This window comes from Muntiacus reevesi, chromosome 3, assembly GCF_963930625.1.
Source record: "Muntiacus reevesi chromosome 3, mMunRee1.1, whole genome shotgun sequence".
In the NCBI taxonomy this organism is placed as follows: Eukaryota; Metazoa; Chordata; class Mammalia; order Artiodactyla; family Cervidae; genus Muntiacus; species Muntiacus reevesi.
The window spans coordinates 170121265-170140156 of NC_089251.1; the positions used below are offsets into that span (position 1 = coordinate 170121265).

Below are 18892 nucleotides of genomic sequence, written 5' to 3' on the forward strand. Positions count from 1 at the left end.
CTTATTTTGAGTAGAGGAGCAAGAGAACAAGTCATCTTGAAATTCTGTTTCACTCATGTTCTCTATTTTTCTTCTGCCAACAAGTTTCTACTTGTTGGTGGCCAGCTCACAAACAAACCTTGGCATTTCAAAACGTTTGTGCTCCAATTTAATTGGGAGAAAGACTTCCAGTGTTAATATAATTAAAAGTCAAGTTGTGCATGCGTGCTTAGCTGCTAAATCATGTCTAACTCTGAGACCCCATGGACTATAGCGCCTCAGTCCATGAAATTTTCCAGGCAAGAATATTGGGGTGGGTTGCTGTTTCCTTCTCCAGAGGATCGTCCCCATTTGAGGATCGAGCCCACGTCGCCTTAATTGGCAGGCAGATTCTTTACCATTGAGCCACATGGGAAGCCAAAAGACCAGTCACAAGTCATTTTGTTTTACTTTGCACTGAGCATCTGATATACTATCACTGTTCAGTGCTTATTGGAACTGTGGCCTTGATTTTCCAGTTAACTTTGAGCATTAGCTTTTGCAAGACTGCTAATATTACCTTATACCCAGCAGACAATCTGGAAGAATGGGTAGGTGTAATGTAGATACATGTTATCTACATGTAATCACAAGTTACTTATCACCTCTTCTGCATTTTAAAAGCTTTTTCATAGATTTAAACCAAAATACATTTTCTGGACACTTTTATAATTGAATATTTCAAGTTATTTAAAAAGAAAAAAAATGAAAGAATTTCTTATTAAATGATCAAGGCAGCACAAATGACTTTAAAATTCGAGACTTTCTTTGGACCTGTTTCTTAGACAGCTAGAAGCTTGTCTTTTCATGCTCTTCAAGTAATTCCAGTAACTGTAAGAAAGTGATTGTGATGTCTATTATATGTGTAGTATATAGATACCTTAATTACCTGCTATATCACAATTGTAGGGCTTCCCAGGTGGCTCCGTGGTAAAGAATCCCCCTACCAATGCAGATGCAGGAGACCGGGTTTGCTCCCTGGGTAAGGAAGATGCCTTGGTGTAGGAAATGGCAACCCATTCCAGTATTCTTGTCTGGAAAATTCCATGGAAAGAGGAGCCTTGCAAGCTATAGTCCATGGGGCCACAAAGAGTCGGACATGACTGAGCAACTGAACACACATCGAGAGTGTGGTATTAAGAAATGCTTAAAGCCTTTGGATTTTTATTTTTAATAAAATATGAACATCCATGTAGCGATAAGCACCTCTTAAAGTCTCTTATTTTTGTAAATAATTATTTTGTATTATAACACAAATTATTTTTCAAATTTTAAATATAATATGCTTATGATCAAACTATTCTAGCCAGACAATTTGTTGTTGATTAGTCACTAATTCGTGTCTGACTCTTTGCGACCCCGTCAACTGTAGCCCTCCTGGCTCCTTTGTCTATAGCATTCCCCAGGCAAGAATACTGGAGTGGGTTGCCATTTCCTTCTCTTAAAGTCTTTTATTTAGAGACTTGGTGGTTCAGTGAGCAAGACTCCAGGCTCCCAGTGTAACAGGAATGGGTTCAGGGAACTAATATCCCACGTACCACATAGCATGGCCAAAAAATAAATAAAAAAGATAAAATAGAGTCTTTTATTTAGTAACTTTTAAATCAGTCCTGTTCTCTGCTTTACTGTCTTCTTGGCTAATCTCTTCTAGTAATTATCGCAGCTTCCAGAACTGTGAACTTTCTTCTCTATACCTGGAGGAGAATATGTTAGAAAGACAGAAAATATGCTCTTAAAAATGTGAAATTGATGTGCAGATAACACACACACCCTCTTCGTTTCTTAACTCATGTTATTTGTACTTACCTTCTCATTTAGATTAACTGAACTGTTTTTCTAAATGCATGTAGATAACAGGAACTTGATTTCTTTTGAATCTGTTCAAGTGAATAAGAGCATCTTTTCTTGTGCGTGTAGACAGATCACTGTGTCATGGTTCTAATGGCCCACATGACCTGGCCCTCAACACAGCTGAGTGACAAGCGTCATCATCACTCATAAGCAGAACCCTTGTTTCTGCAGCCTTACTCCTGTGCTGTTGTTACAATTTGTCATTTAGTCTGCAATCAGACTTGCAGACAGGCTTGAGTATTGGTTTGGGCTTCCCTGATAGCTCATCTGCCTTCAATGCACGAGACCCCGGTTCGATTCCTGGGTCGGGAAGATCCACTGGAGAAGGGATAGGCTACCCACTCCAGTATTCATGGGCTTCCCTTGTGGCTCAGCTGGTAAAGAATCTGCCTGCAATGCGGGAAACCTGGGTTCAGTTCCTGGGTTGGGAATATCCCCTGGAGAAGGGAAAGGCTACTCACTCCAGTATTCGCCTGGAGAATTCCATAGACTGTATCATCCATGGGGTCGCAAAGAGTCGGACACTGAGCGACTTTCACTTAGGGACAATTATTGCCTCTTAGAATAGGATGCTTTTCTCTAAATTTCATGTTCAGTGCTGTTTCTTTACTTTTCTTTCTTTTTTTAAATTTTAAACTGCATGATTCACCTACTAATTTGCTTGAGGCTTGCATTTTGTTTCATAATGCTTCCACGTATCCTTAAAGACTTTCTTCCTTGGTGTGATTATCATTCTCCTGAGACAGAATTTTTGCATCTTGGTGACATATGCACATGTGATCAGTTCCCAGTGGAGAGAATATGATGAGCTGAACTTCACACTATGATGAGCAACCATACTGTCAGAGACATTTCTAACTAATAGAAAATAGAGCATATTTGTTGATATTTCAGGAGAAAAATGTAAAAATTTATAATTCATATTTTGTTCCAGTTTATTATTCCTTTTAGAACTGAGTATCAAAATTCTGATAGTTACCTCCTTTCTGTACAAAGTTAACTCAAGATAAGCATATTTGGACATTTAAATGAATAATGTTTATGAATAGGCTTAGCTAAGAGCTTTTTGTGTTGTCTTTTCATATGTCTTTGGTCACTGTGAATAATGCATATTTTCTAAACTTTTGGATGGTTTTTATAGGGTTGTGCAAATTCTTTGAGGAAGAAGGAAGTGAGGGCAGAGAGGGAAGGAGAGGACAAAGGAAAAAAGGGATCATATATATTTTTAAGAATAATATTTTTCCCCCAAACAAGAAAACATCTACATGTAGAAGTCTTTAGTGCAACACTTCTGCTGCCATATTTCTGTTTAAATGTGCTCATTTATTACAGAAATAACAAGAAGATTAAAGTGATCAGTATTGTTTTTATTTGTAAACTTTGTCTCCTTCATCTGTGTTGAGTTGGAAATGCTTTGTATAATAAATTCTTCAAACGTCAGTTTTAGCGCTTGTATAAATTGTTACCAGTTCCTTTTATCTTCCCATAAGATAATATTGTTTCTTCTGGAAACAATTCAATTCCTACAGCCATATATTATTTCTGAGACTGTGTGTTATATTTATAACCTTTTTAAGTTTCCTGTTACTCATATTAAGTCTTCCTTTGCTTTCCTCCTTAGAATGATCTGAAGGTGCTAGTTACATCACTGGCTGACCACAAATACATCATTCTACAGAAGCTGGCAAAAATGTTTGAACAACCTGTGGCAGAGCAAATAGAGGTATTTACGGCTGCCCTTTTCTCCATAAGAGCAAGCACAATGAGTATATCTGGTTTACTATGAAATTCCATATAGCCTATGAAATGTTAATGACTTGCTATAGCATTTTTTGCTTGTTATCTGTCTTGTTTTTAAGTGCCAGGTTTACATCAGATTACACTGACTCTGCCACTTACTTCTGTGTAACGAGAACATGTGAGAGAGGAAAAAGTGTCAGTGACAGGTGCTAACCTGAAGGCGTGTGAGATTAGACGTGGACCTCAATGACATTTGACAGGCAGTCAGACCATCTTGGTAGCGGTAACAGATGAAGCCCTGTGGATGTTTAGAAGATGGGTAGATTACCTCCAGCAGCAGTAGGATCAGAAAGAGATTTTGTAAAGGGAAATTCAAACCAGCCTTAGAAGTTTGAACACACAGAAATAGGGAAGAAAGATATTCTAGCAAAGAACAGAAGAAAAACAAAGGCATAAATGTTAGATCATCCAGGACACTTTGGGAGAAAAGCAGGTAATCCTGTTTGGCTAACTTAACAATGAGCTGAAGTGATTGAGGGAAAGTAAGGATGGAAGAGAAAGTTTGAGGCAACCGGTGGAACCAGTTGAATGTCAGAAAATTGGGGCTTGTTCTGCAAATGAGTGGTCAGCCTTGTTGATTTCATGCTTTGTTGGTTAAAACAATAGGCACATACCACAATGTATGTATGTTTACTTATTTATAAATTATAAGCGAGCACTGTGTCATAAAGTATACATGCAAATGATCATTTAAAATGCATGTGGTTGAATATAAATGAAAGCCATAGTGTTTCACTCTCACAGACCTTCTTGTTCACTTCTGAGTACTTGCCCTCACCTCAGAGCCCCTGGGAGCAGAAGGTCACTGAGGATGTTTGAGGCTGAGGATGAGTGTTGTCAGTCTCACCTCTTGCTTCTCCGTGGTTGGCGTGGCAGCTCCAGGGTCAGGAAGCAGGGTATCCATCCTGAGGCCTCCCATGACTGCTCTGGGGAGAAGGAATAAGAGTTCACACTATCATAGTGGCAGTGAAACAGGGAGGAGATCAGAAATGGCAAGGATGCTACAAAGAATATCCCATTTCCCAAGCTAAGTCATTATGAAAATGTGTGTTTTAATAGAATTGCATACCTTAATTTTAGTAGACTGCTAGTGGTTCTATGGGTAGGCCCTAAGAAATCCCCTGAAACAGAAATCACCATTTGTTCAATGAAATAATCAAGTAATTTATTTTATCTTTGGAATTTACATTGGTTATATCAGTCAGTAGTTAGTAATGTGTTAATTGTGATCTTACTATCGTTAAATACATACCATAGAAATCACCCCAAATATTTCTCTATAGGAGATCTCTTTTTCTCTTTCACCATCTAAAATAGTTTGTAAAATTATATCTGAATATGTGTCTTTCTTTACCATAATTTTACCTGTTTTTTTTTAAAAGAGATCCCTCATTTTTCCCAAATTGAAAAATAATTCTTCCATGTCATAGCTCCTACTTGAAAGGACCTTAATTTTTATTTTTTGGCTTGTAATGTTACCTGATCGTAAACAAAATTTGAGCAGCCCAAAGAATACTTTGCTTTGAATTTCTAATGTGAAATTTAGGATAGGTATCATTACAAGTAACACTTTTACTATTGGCCAACATAACCAATGTAAATTTCAAATCAAAGGTAAAAAATTACTCAATTATTTCATTGAATAACTGAAATGGAATATTATTATATAACTATAAAAAGTGCTAATTCCATTCCTACCCTCCTTGGGTTGAGGAGGTAACAGTAGCAGAAGGCAAGGGGATGTGTTCATATTCTGAATCGTGTCATTCTGACCTAGAGCAGACCTGTGTCATAACCCTGGTGCACGGCTGTCTCCTGGGATCTCCCTTTAACTATCATTCTGGGAATCCCCTTCACCTCTCCCTTCTGTTGGGTCTTGTCTTCTCTGAGTCCAAACCACATCTTTCTCTTTATTGTCTTGCTTCCTTGTTTTGTCATTGTACATCCTTACTAATAATGGATGCATGCTAGATATATTTTTCAGTATTTTCCATGTCTCAAAGTGTTCTAGTACTATACTCACAATCTATTGATAACTTGGCTCTTTATAGAATTCTTGGTGGACTCTTTTTATAGTTTTGAGGCTTCTCCTGTATTGTCTTCTAGCTTCCAGTGGAATGTAAAATTGTTCTAAATCCCAAAGGTCTCAGTGTTCTGAAATTTCATGATGACATACCTTGGAGAGAGTCTGTTTTATCCTCTGGACTGAGAACTCATTGGGCTCTTTTGATGTGGCAATTTCATCCTTCCATTCTGGAACATTTTATGAGAGTATTGAAATATTTTGCATCCTTCTGTTTTATCTGTCTCCCTTTCTGAAACTCCTTTTAGGCAGATGTTGGATGTTCTGGTCCAATCTTCTAACTTTCTTATCGAGGGACATTTCTCTCTTTGTTTTTTTTTTGTTCTGCTTTCGGAATACTTTCTCGGTTTCAGCTCCAAACTTTTCTATTGACTTTTTCATTTCTACTCTCATGCATTTAATCTTCCTAGAGCTCTTTTTGGTTCTCCAAATGTTGTGTCCTTTTTTAAACAGATGCATTGTCTTCTGTAATCTCTCTAGGTAAATTAATGATTTGGGAGTTGAAAGTATTTGGGGAGACTTTAAGGTCTTTGTTTGTTTGTTTTTCCTGCATAATCTATTTCCCTCAAGGTTACTTTTACTTGTTTGCTTATTTTAGTTTCTATCTTTCATGTTAGAGACTTTTCTAGGATACATGGACATGCTGTCTCTTCACATTTAGGATGAGGGACTAATCAGCTGAATGGGAACTTTATGAATGGATGAGCCTTGACAATTTTGAGATTTACTGAAGGATGATCTATGTGGGTCATGAGTTGGAGAATTCTTGTGTCATTTTTTTTTAGATTTTTTCATTTTCTCCCACCCACCCTCTTCTGTCTGGAAAATAGGGACAAGGCTTCAGCACTCTAGGAGATGCAGGAGCTCCACATTCGGCAATCATTGGGTATTTGGTCACTTTCTCCCCTTGTTTGCAGTCAAGGACTCAAGCCTCTGGTGCCCCTCAGTCCAGAGACTATCTGTCTCATTGGGTTGGCCAAAAAGTGCATTGTAATGGAAATACCTGAATAGATTTTTTGGGCAATCCAATACCTTCTTCAGAAAATGGAAAGAGCCAATGTGGAGTGAGGAAGAGGGTCTGAGAATCTGAATATTCTTCAAGCATCTTTCCACCAACCCTCGAATTGTAGTTAGTACTCATCCTGCATTTCCCAGAGTTCCCGAGATTCCTGTTGCTTTAATCTGATGATGAAGAACCCCTGCCAGCTTAGAATTCAGCTTTCTCAGATTTCCTAAGTCAATTCCCGTGTATCCTTCTGATTTTCAGCTTGCAAACTTTTGTTGGTATCATCTTCTTTCCTGTTTCCTTGCCCTTGTAGATTTATTGGGCCGGGGGGGAGCCACACCAGAAAACAAGCAAACAAAATGTTGGCGACACAGGAGGGAGAAAATAGGACACATGTGTTTTATCTGCCATCTGGAGTCCGTGTTCTTCTCCTCCTTCAAAGGCCGCTGAGGTTTCTGGTCTTCTAAAAGCTTTCTCCGACTGTTCCAGAATCCACTGCCTGCTCCCAAGTCCTCTCACAGGGAGGAGCAGAAGCAAGTTTAGTACCTAACTGTATTCAGCCTTGTTTCATTTTCTTCTCTTTACTCCAGCTTCCTGAGCAGACTGGAAGCTCCTTGAAGGCCAGGTTGAGGTCTTGTCCTGCTTCAGTAGCCCCTGGGGAGACGAGGCTCAGCCCTAGTGGTCACCATCATGCTTTATCGCTTGTCCTTCTGCTTTGCCATGAGTAAGCCCTCCCTGATCATGCTGTATTGTGGTTTTCCCTTTCCTCACTGAATCTGTCTCCAACGATGCTCAGAACTGCATTTCAGAAAAGCAGAACATGACCCCCTAGAACATCTTAACTTTGTCTTAAAATCGTGGTTCTTTTTCAGGTTGCTGTTCACCATTTCCCTTATTTGTTCACGGAAGCCATTGTTCTACCAAGCCTCCATGCTAAGCCTTTCCAACCTCCTTACCTTTAAAATATCTGACCTGAAGTATAGTAAAGGGCTTTCTTCTTCCCTTTTCTAGATAATAGAGGGCCATCATTTTTATGTTGCTCGGAAAATGTTTTAGGTGGAGAAGGGAGGAACAAGTAAGAAGCCATGATAATCATATTGTGCATGGGAAATTGTTTATTGGAGCTTTAATGACAAGTAATAAATCCTCCACAGGCAATACAGCAGGCTGAAGATGGGCTAAAGGAATTAGATGCGGGAATCATTGAGTTAAAAAGGCGTGCTGACAAGTTGCAGATTGAGCAGCCTTCCATGCAAGAACTCTCCAAACTCCAGGTACAGTTTTCTACTAATGGCATTCAGCTTCAGTGGTACATCCTAATTGGAAGTCAAGAAAAAAGAAATATATATTTTCTCCATTTTGTTCAGGTTTTCTGTAAAATTCATGTCATCTAGGCCCTAATTTTTTCCCAAGTAACTCTTAGAACATTTTCTAAAACATTTATCATATTAATATTTAGTACAATAAAATAAATGGACACATTTTGAGATTTACTGAAGGGTAGTCTGTGTGGGCTATTTGTTGGAGAACTTTGTGTCAAATCTTTAGGTCTTTTCTTGTATTTCCTCATAGTCTTATGCTTCTATGATTTTTTTTTTGCATTATTATTATTCTGATGGTTAACCATTATGGTTTAATTTATTTGTGGCCTATTGCTTTCTACTCCAGAAAATTTATTAATTGGCAATCTTATTAGATACCTAGACAACCCTGTATTGTACTGTAGCCAAAAAAACGTTTTAAGGAAAAATTACTTAAGCTGATACCTTTTAGAAAGTGTATTTTCTCACCTGTTCAAAATTGTAGTTTATATTTCATACATGGTTGAATGGAAAAGAGACATTGTTTCAATTCCAGAACAACAAAAAATTAAGCTAGAAGGTAGCCAAACTGACTTCCCCAGCATCTTCCAGGAGAAGAGAATAACACTTTGGATTGGTGTTTTTAAATATGGCACCTAGGCAGATAGCTGGTATCAGATTGGTAGGAAGATAATGAGATAGTAACGTCAATGAAGTGTAGCATCTGATAACACAGATAATTTATATTAAGAAAAAAATGTGCATGTATTAGTTTGCACTGTTGAGTCCAATATAGGGTCACAAATTCTTTTGAGAAAATAAAATACCTCTTATTTTAAAAGAACATTTTTATTTCTACTGTCTCATTCCATTATCCAAGATTTCATAATGTGATGGGCCCACGGCCCCCACTCTGTCCTTTTGAGATAGTTTTCCGACAACACTCAGATGTCAGGTGTAAGAGTCAAGCGTCATAGCTGTAAATAGGCATTAAAGTTGAACTTTTCCAGATTGAGCCATTTTGGCATACTCAACCTTAATATGATACATTAATCAGGTCCATATGGCTCAAATAAATTTTGTTTTTGGTGTATCATCGTCTGCTAAAATGTCTTTCCAGTTTAAATAGTTATTTATTTACTCCACCACATTTGGCACAAAAAACACCAAAAAAACATTGCCTTTTTAAGTTTTAAAGTCTGCTCACATGAAACTGCTCTGTTTATGCAACTTTTTATTTAAGGAATAGTCTCAGATCTGATTATTACTTAAGCAGACCCAATGTTGAGAATACTCTATTCAGTTACTCCAAAATTAGAAAATTTGGGAACGTGATAAAAATTAGAACTTCATTCTCCATGACATGTCCTTTAGCTGCAAGAACAGCTTTTCAGCATTTTAAACCTCCATCAACTATTGACATTCTGTGAGGACAGGTGTCAGACATACCCCGTGTAGAGTGAGTTTGAATTGAGCATGAGTTTTATCTGTTTCTTAGGACATGTATGAGGAACTCATGATGACCATTGGCTCCCGGCGGAGCGGGCTGAATCAGAATCTTGCCCTCAAGAGTCAGTATGAAAGAGCCTTGCAGGATCTGGCCGACCTACTGGAAACCGGACAAGAGAAGACGACAGGAGACCAGAAAATCATCGTATCTTCCAAAGAGGAAATCCAACAACTACTTGACAAACATAAGGTTATAAAAAAACAAAAAACAGAAAATGTCCTTAAACATGTGCTCTTCTGGTTACCATAGTCCTCAAGAGTTTTCTTCTGGGGACAACAAGTGCTTTTACTACATGACCCAACTTGGTAGACCTGAGATTGTTCCACCAGTATGTACGATAACCAGTTTCAGGTTAGACCCTGTTCCCTTCGTAAAGGATGCTTAGTATCCGTGCGTGCTCAGTCATATCCAACTCTTTGCGACCCCATGGACCATAGACTGCCAGGCCTCTCTGTCCATGGAATGCCTGTTTAATTCAGAAACACAAATTGCATTATTAGTAACATTATAAAAATAAAGGTTTTGGCACCTGAAAGACTCAACTGCCCAGACAGTGGAAATTTCTTATAGGGAAACTTTTAAAATTCCCTTGGATTATAGATGGTTAGGGCTTCCCTGGTGGCTCAGAGGTTAAAGCATCTGCCTGCAATACGGGAGACCTGGGTTCAATCCCTGGGTCAGGAAGATCCCCTGGAGAAGGAAATGTCAACCCACTCCAGTACTCTTGCCTGGAGAATCCCATGGACGGAGGAGCCTGGTGGGCTACAGTCCATGGGGTCGCAAAGAGTTGGACATGACTGAGCGACTTCACTTTCACATCACTTTCATAGATGGTTAACCTTCTACTTTGTATAGCTCTTTGGTGACTTATAAAGGTAGATTTGGGTTGGGGGGGGGGGTGGGGCGCAGAGAACTTTACTTCTTGCTATTTTTCCCAGAGGTTTTTATCCAAAACTTTGTGATTTATTAAAGCCTTATCATTTGGCTTTGAAAACATTGCTTTAAAGTCAACAGCTGGCTTTTCTCAAATCTTTGACCATAGCAATAAAATATCATCCTGAGTTATTCCAGAGGGGAAATTGGGATCAATGAGTATAAATAACAAAGAAATAAAGCTCAATAGATGAAGAACTCTAAAAGGATAGGCTGCCATTAAACAGACAGCCCTCCTGGCCAGAAGTCCGTCCAAGGCTGTTGGGGGAGATGGAGTTGTGAAACAAGTATCAGCTTTCTGTGAATGTTGGGCTAAGTGACCTCCAGGTTCTCTTCCAACTTGGAGATTCTATGATATCATAACTGTCCATTAAAAATAATGGTTTTAGTTCTTCTATGACCAGACCATTTTCTGAGGGAGAGCTCTGCGTGAGTGGCTCAGAGTCTGTAAAATGGGAAATAAAACTACCTACCTCTTAGGGCTGTGATAAGGATTCAACAAGTTAGTCACTGGAGGGTTTATAGTGTCCAGCACATAGTGCACACTCAGCGTTAGCTGATGTCGTCAATTCCCAGTCATAGTTCCATCCTTGGTGCAGGAAACAGGAAATGGGATAGTCCTCTCCCATCCTCTGGGGGAGCTTCCCAGGTGGCACTCATGCAAAGAACCCACCTGCCAGTGCAGGAGACATCAGAGATGTGAGTTTGATCCCTGGGTCGGGAAGATCCCCTGGAGGAGGGCATGGAAATCCAGTCCAGTATTCTTGCCTGGAGAATCTGATGGACAGAGGAGCCTGGTGGGCTACGGTCCATAGTGTCACAGTCAGACATGACTGAAGTAACTTAGCATGCATCCTCTGGGGCCATTTCCGTATAGAAAGTAACATTTTGAAACGCATTTGTAGGGCTGTGCAGGGCCTACAGTTCTACTGTGAGTAGGCACTTTATGAGGGAAATTTCAATATATTTTTATGCCAACCAGTGTGTGTCCAGTTAAGCTTGACGCTGAGTATGAAGTACAACAGATGCTCTGAGAAGTCAAAAGAACAGAGCTCCAGCCCCACCCCCGAGGAAGGAAAGTCAGACATTGTCGGGGAGGGCATTGCAGGACGCGGAGCGTGAGCAGAGGCTGAAGGTGGGGGAGAGGCGCTGATGTGTCCCAGGGACATGGGAGGCTGGGCAGTGTGGTGGCGGAAGCGAGTGTCCACCCAGGTGGTACCGGGATGAGGAGCCGAGAGGGCGGGTGAGTTTTTTATCACAGCTGCTCACGTGTGATGGGTTCTACCTGAGGGCCGGAGTGCCTGCAGCTCAGCGTCATGTAGGTGCTTTGAGTGAGGGGCCAGGAGAGGCCATTCAGGAGCCTGGAGGCCCCCGTCCCTGCACAAGGCTGTGGGTGCCGGGGTGAGTGGAGGCCAGCAGGCGATTAGCTGAGCTCCAGCCGCTTCTGGGTTTGAAGCGGGTTTTATCGTTAGGTAGTAAATGCATGAGTTGCTGACCCCTTTGTCTCTGAAAAATTGCAGGAGTACTTTCAGGGTCTGGAGTCTCACATGATCTTGACCGAAACCCTCTTCAGGAAGATCATCAGCTTTGCAGTCCCACGGGAAACTCAGTTCCACACAGACCTGATGGCGCAGGCTTCGGCCGTGCTCAAAGGAGCCCACAAGAGGGGTGTGGAGCTGGAGTACATCCTCGAGGTGAGAGCCTCCCCGTCAGCACGTTCTGGCTGCACGGCAGACCCAGCAGGCGCGACGTCTTCATTCCTGCGATTTGTCTCCTGTGACCCGGAGACATCACAGACTGGGCTTCACGTGTTGTGTGTGCCCCTGGTTTACATTTAGGTAAAGGCTGTGCCTTTCTGTGAGTGCAGTCAGATGACGACTGATTCCAGACTGGGCACGGTGATATTTACCGTCTTCATAGACTTGCCTTTGATATAAATTATTGAAGACGACTTCACATGATTAAAAAAAAAAGAAAAGATTTTCCAATGTTAAATAAAAAAATAATTTTAGAGTAAGTGATTTGAAATTTCTTCTTAACAGACTGTCTATACTGTATATTCATATTTCTTAACTGTCTGTGTCAATTTTTTATCTGCAAATGTGAAGTATTTAGTTCACTTACTCTGGGAAGTTAACAAGCCTGGGTTCCTTTCACTTAAGTCGTTCGTTCATCCTCACTGTGAGGATGGATGAAATTGTGCATTTCAGATGCCCACTGCGTTCAGATGTGCTGCATATATTAGTCTCTTTAAGCCTCACAGTGGACAAGACTGTTAGTATCGTCACCATTTCTTTTAGTGTTAAAAGTGAGGTTCAGAGACGGGCGGTAATTTGCCCAGGTCTTAGAGCTACTTAGCTGCAGGTGTGAGATCCATACACAGTGCTTTTCAGGGTGACTTTCTGACGACTTCCTTCAAAGCCATCTTTTGCTTCCCAGAGCAAAGCCCCAAAGCAGGCGCCGCTGACATGTCTTTGAAGGGCTCCGTCAGGCGTGTGTGTGTGCACATAGGAAGGATGCTGTTCCTTAACAAGGGTCTTCAGCTCACACACTGATGTCGTGTTTCTAGACATGGTCCCAACTGGATAAGGAGCACTGGGAGCTTAGCCGGCAGCTGGAGGTGGTGGAGAGCAGCACCCCAAGCGTGGGTTTGGTGGAGGAGAGTGAAGACAGGCTTATCGACCGGATCACACTCTACCAGGTCAGTGTCCAGGCGACGGTGTGGTGTAAAGAAGTTGCCAAGCTTTACCATGGTTTCAGCAGATTTACTCAAACTTGCAATCAAATATTTTGTTAAGTACCTTCATTTTCAGTGTTTGTTTCATAATAGAACATAAAAAGGTCTTTTTCTGTTTTTAAATGAGAGCCCCTTTTGAAAATGTAGCCTCCAGCAAGTGTTTTCCACTTGTTATGCTGACGTCTCACTGTCTCGAAATAATTACAGATGGTTGTTTTATGATAGAGCATCAAAAAACCCTTTTTGTTTTTCTTATTTTTAATGAGAGAGAGCTCTTTTTGAAAATTCAGCCTCCACCAAGCATTACTTTGTATTTTTTTTGTTGGTGTCACACTATTCTTAAAATAATGATATGTTAATAGTTTTAAGTACCCCCAAAGTTATATACTTAGATATAGAAACATCATGAAGTAGAAACTTCAGTGTAAATAGTTGAAGTCTGACTAATGGGTAAGGGGAACATTATGGAGCAATTATAATCTTTAGGGTGAAAAATTGCATTATCTAAACTTTGACCCAGTATTTTCAATCATTTTAGCATTTGAAATCCAGCCTTAATGAATACCAGCCCAAATTATATCAGGTAATAGATGATGGAAAACGACTTCTGATATCTGTTAGCTGCTCAGATCTGGAAAGCCAGCTAAATCAACTTGGAGAAGACTGGTTAAATGATACCAACAAAGTGTCTAAGGAACTTCACAGATTGGAAACAATATTGAAACACTGGACCAGGTAATACTTCGGCAAATTTTTAAATTACTGCTGCAGTGTTTATAAGGCCGCTGGGCCTCCGAGTTGAAAAAGATGTGGTCCCTCAAGGAACATACCACAAGAGTTTGGAAAAGAAAGGCAAACACAAAGCTTCCAATTCGATTCTTGCGTAATTGTATAAACATGTACTTAAAAAAAGGGTGAGGGAGGCAGGCATTATGCAATACATCTTACCTTTGAGCTGTCATCTCCCCTGCCTATCGATGTACGGGTGGTCACAGTAAATCTTAGAAGGAGAGAAGGAAGAGAGAGTGTGTTTTGAGAAGGTAGAGTCTGCCTTGAGAGAAGGTAGAGTCTGTCTTGGTAGTCAAGAGAGGTGGAAGTTTGATTTTATATAATGAAATCCTAGTTTTTATGCCACTTTTATTTCTAAGAACTTTAACGATCATCTAATATTTTCTCAGTAGGTAGCCTCAATGTGAAGGAATAGGAGAAAGATTTTTTTTTTATTTTCAGCTTAGAAATGGGAGAACTGAAACACAGAGAGAATGACCTACTTAATGTATGGATATTAAGAGAAGGGAATTGGAGAGTGTCAACCCAGGGCATGATTCTCCCAAATCCCGACCCGTCTCCTTTTAAAATTAGCATTGGTGAATAACACAGGCTAGCACAAAGTCAGGATTGGTTGTTTACTTAATAGGCTTATTATTATCCTTACAGATATCAAAGCGAATCTGCAGATCTAATCCACTGGTTACAGTCTGCAAAAGACAGGCTAGAATTTTGGACTCAACAATCTGTAACAGTCCCACAGGAACTGGAAATGGTCCGTGATCACCTAAATGCTTTTCTGGTAAGCTGAAGAATCTGGTATTTGATTCAGTTTCACTGTTTTCAGGCCTTTAGGTAAGGCCTGACTTAACACAGTAAAAAGATCAGCTGTCAATGGATGTACTTAGTAAATCAAGCTATAGAGAATTTGTCATTGTTAACTCTGTGTGTTGAATAATTCTGCAAAATACTAAGCCTCCACATTGCCTCTTCAGAGTCTAAGGGAGGTTGGCTTTCATTCAGGGCAAGGGTCTGTTGCTTTTATTTTCCTCAGAGTGCTTAATATCGCCACTCTCCTTCAAGATGGAGAGAAAAAACTCTACGTGATAAGTTAGCCTCTTTCCGTAAATGTAAGATCTGGCTACTTAATCCTGATTTGACTGTCGGTACTTCTTCCAGGAGTTTTCCAAAGAGGTGGATGCCAAGTCCACGCTAAAATCATCTGTTCTGAGCACTGGAAATCAGCTTCTTCGATTAAAGAAAGTGGACACAGCTGCCTTGCGTTCTGAGCTGTCTCACATTGATGGTCAGTGGAATGACCTGCTGGCAAATATTCCAGCCGTACAGGAAAAGCTTCACCAGGTATAGAGATAATCAGCAGTTTAATTGTTCCTAACTGATGTAAATGCTATTAGATGGAAAAGTACATTTATCTGCTTTGGCTCACAAATTTAGGTCAGCTATGTACTGGACACCCTGTCTTTTATGTCTTCCCTTATATTACATATTGATATTGCTATACATAAAATAGATAACCAATAATAACCTACTGTATAGCACAGGGAACTCTACTCAATACTCTGTAATGACCTGTATGGACAGAATCTAAAAAAGAGTGAATGAATGTTATCCGTATAACTGACTCACTTTGCTTTTCAGTAGAAGGTAACACAACATCTTAAATCAATGTGCCCCCAAAAAAGAAAAGAGTGATGGTTCTACAAATGTCCAGTCTACAAATTCCCTGTCTTCCAATGACTTCTTTATTGTGTGTGTGTTAGAATCCTTGTCTGTCCATGTTTAACTTATTTGTTTCTCATAAATAAAATGAGGGTGACTATGCCTCTCTCAAAAAGTAAGTAGTTATGAAGATTTAATAATAGTATATGTGAAAGTGAAAGTCATTCAGTCGTGTCTGACTCTTTGCGACCCCATGGACTATACAGTCCATGGAATTCTCCAGGCCAGAATACTGGAGTGGATAGCCGTTCCCTTCTTCAGGGATCGAACCCAGGTCTCCCACATTGCAGGCGGATTCTTTACCAGCTGAGCCAGAAAGGAAGCCCAGTAGTATATGTAAAAGACCTATAATCTTACCTACAATACAGCTGATATGCAACAAATAGAGTAAGGAAAAGTAAGTAGTTTCCTTATCTGGAAATATGCTTCTTAGCCCTGACCTCCCAATTTTATCTGTATCTCTCTTTGACATTCATCACTGTGTAAAAGGTATATTTCACATAAATGTCTCATCCCTCCTAATCGGCGGCTGAACATTTCTAGAGGGCAGGAAACACCTCACATTGACTTCTATATCTTTCTGCACTACCTGGAAGTCCATAAATATTTTAAATGATTGCTTTTGTTCCCCCCCAATCCTTCTGAGTATTTGCATAAATGTTTGATATGTTAAGGAAGATTCAGGATTCTAAGTATATTTTAGTGAAAGACGGAGGAAATTGGCTATATTCTTCGGAACAAATATCAGAGTGCCAAAAATCTAGAAAATGATAGTTTGTCTGTCGTGTGGTGGTATTTTTCTTTCTTCTTTGAACATTCCTGAGTCGTAATACACAGAGATTTTACAAGATAATTAATAAAATACATCTGTTGAATGTTTTGTAGTTACGTTTTTTTTACACTCATAAAACTAGCTATAAAATAAGAATAATATTTTCTTCTTGCTGGTGTTTTGATTAATTAGGTAGTGTTTATGCAATATTTATAGTATTTGATGTCAAGTGAACATAAGAGGACTATTACTGTTCACTGTTTGCCTGATGTTTAATTTCCAGCTTCTAACGAGGTTAATATCCAAAAATGTCGTTAAGAAGTGTTGTTCTGTTGGTACTTTAGTAGGAATTAATAGAATTTTAAGTTAAGAGAAATCAGTTTGAATTTTAATATTGTGACTCGTTCTGTCTCTGACATGGGCAGCTCCAAATGGATAAACTGCCTTCTCGCCACGCCATTTCTGAAGTCATGACTTGGATTTCTCTTATGGAAAGTGTTATTCAAAAGGATGAAGAAAATATTAAAAATTCCATCGGTTACAAGACAATTCATGAGTACCTTCAGAAATACAAGGTAACTAAACATTTTTGTTTGTTTCTGGATTTTTGTCTTTTAGGACTGCTTTATTGGAAGCAACTCAAAAACTCAAGTTATAGAAATCAGGTCTGAAAGTGTATGTTTCATACATGGTGACCATTTGGGTTTCCAATTAGTAAGAAAACTGCCTTCCTCATTATAGGCATAGGAGCACTGTCCAGTATTAGGACAAAATATTGAATAAGACTTTGTGTCATTTTGAGAAGTCATAAAAATAAATATTATAATTTATATATATTATATAGTGGGATTATGTAGTTTCTCCATTTCTACTTACTTTTCCTAAAAAATATATATATTTATACTCAGGTTTTTCCCTGATGGCCTAGGTGGTAAAAGAATCTGTCTGCAATGTGGGAGACTTGGGTTTGATCCCTGAGTCAGGAATATCCTTTGGAGAAGGGCATGGCAACCCACTTCAGTATTTTCACCTGGAGAATTCCATGGACAGAGGAGCCTGGTGGGCTACAGTCCACGGGGTCGCAAAAAGTCAGACACCACTGAGCATCTAACACACACACATATTTATACTCAATATATCTATATGTTCAAATTTTCACAAATTTATGTTCAATATATTTATACTTTTGAAATGTATAAAATCAATTTATATTCAGTATTCAACATATATTCATATGTTGCATATTTATATGTATATTCAACTTCTGAAAATAATAGATTATATTAATATACACAGATTGTGCTATTTGGACAAAAATCATGGAAGTGATATTATTCATCTTAGGCTTGCTTAAGGCTTTCCAACTCCTGGTAAAATACAAGAAAGCGAAAGTCATGTCCGACTCTTTGCAACCACATGGGCTATGTGGGCCATGGAATTCTCCAGGCCAGAATACTGGAGTCGGTAGCCTTTCCCTTCTCCCGGGGATCTTCCCAACCCAGGGATCAAACCCAGGTCTCCTGCACTGCAGGTGGATTCTTTACCAGCTGAGCCACAAGGGAAGCCCAAGAATACTGGAGTGGGTAGCCTATCCCTTCTCCAGCATATCTTCCCAACCCAGGAATCAAACCAGGGTCTCTTGCATTGCAGGTGGATTCTTTACCAACTGAGCTCTCAAGGAAGCTGATATGTATAAAATCATGTAATATATGAAATGTATACATATAACCTTATTTTCTTATTTTCTCCTCTCCCTTTTCAGGGTTTTCAGATCGACATTAACTGTAAGCAGCTGACTGTTGATTTTGTGAACCAGTCTGTGCTACAGATCAGCAGTCAAGATGTGGAAAGTAAACGCAGCGACAAGACTGATTTTGCTGAGCAACTTGGAGCAATGAATAAAAGCTGGCAAATCCTGCAGGGTCTGGTCACTGAGAAGGTGAGCCAAGTGTTCCCTGTTGTCCTTGTTTCATGAAAACTCCAAAACTAGGTATACTCTGTAGAAAACTCATTCCACAAAGTAATATGACTCCACTGGGATTAGGACTGCTTCTGAAGGGATAGATCCTGGAGGTTCTCATTTTAGCTGTTCTTCACCCTTGTTTATTATTTTGTCTCTATACTCTCTAGTCTTTGAAAATTTCATATCGTTTTCCTTTATTTAAGGTCTTAATATATTTTTCCTTTGCTTCAGAGTTGACTTAAGTTTATTTACTTGTTTACCAATAGTAGTCATTGATTTACACTCTTTAACATTCATTCCATTCATCCTTAATCATAGATACAATGGACCTTTTTTTTTTTTTTTTTAAGAATTCTTAATCTGGAGGAAATAGTGATCTGCCAATAATTGGATTCTAAAATAAAATTGCA

At 39.4% G+C, this 18892-nt stretch overlaps 1 protein-coding gene across 11 annotated transcripts in view; it reads left to right on the forward strand.

Moving 5' to 3' along the window:
• Nucleotides 1-18892, forward strand: part of SYNE1 (spectrin repeat containing nuclear envelope protein 1) — a 471391-nt gene that overhangs the window by 343597 nt on the left and 108902 nt on the right. For all 11 annotated transcript variants that reach the window (XM_065931098.1, XM_065931099.1, XM_065931094.1 and 8 more), the window contains 10 exons: nt 3491-3592; nt 7913-8032; nt 9558-9758; nt 12023-12196; nt 13072-13203; nt 13778-13974; nt 14677-14809; nt 15187-15369; nt 16945-17094; nt 18282-18458. In XM_065931098.1, coding sequence (XP_065787170.1) covers nt 3491-3592; nt 7913-8032; nt 9558-9758; nt 12023-12196; nt 13072-13203; nt 13778-13974; nt 14677-14809; nt 15187-15369; nt 16945-17094; nt 18282-18458 — 1569 coding nt within the window. The remainder of the gene's footprint in view (nt 1-3490; nt 3593-7912; nt 8033-9557; nt 9759-12022; nt 12197-13071; nt 13204-13777; nt 13975-14676; nt 14810-15186; nt 15370-16944; nt 17095-18281; nt 18459-18892) is intronic.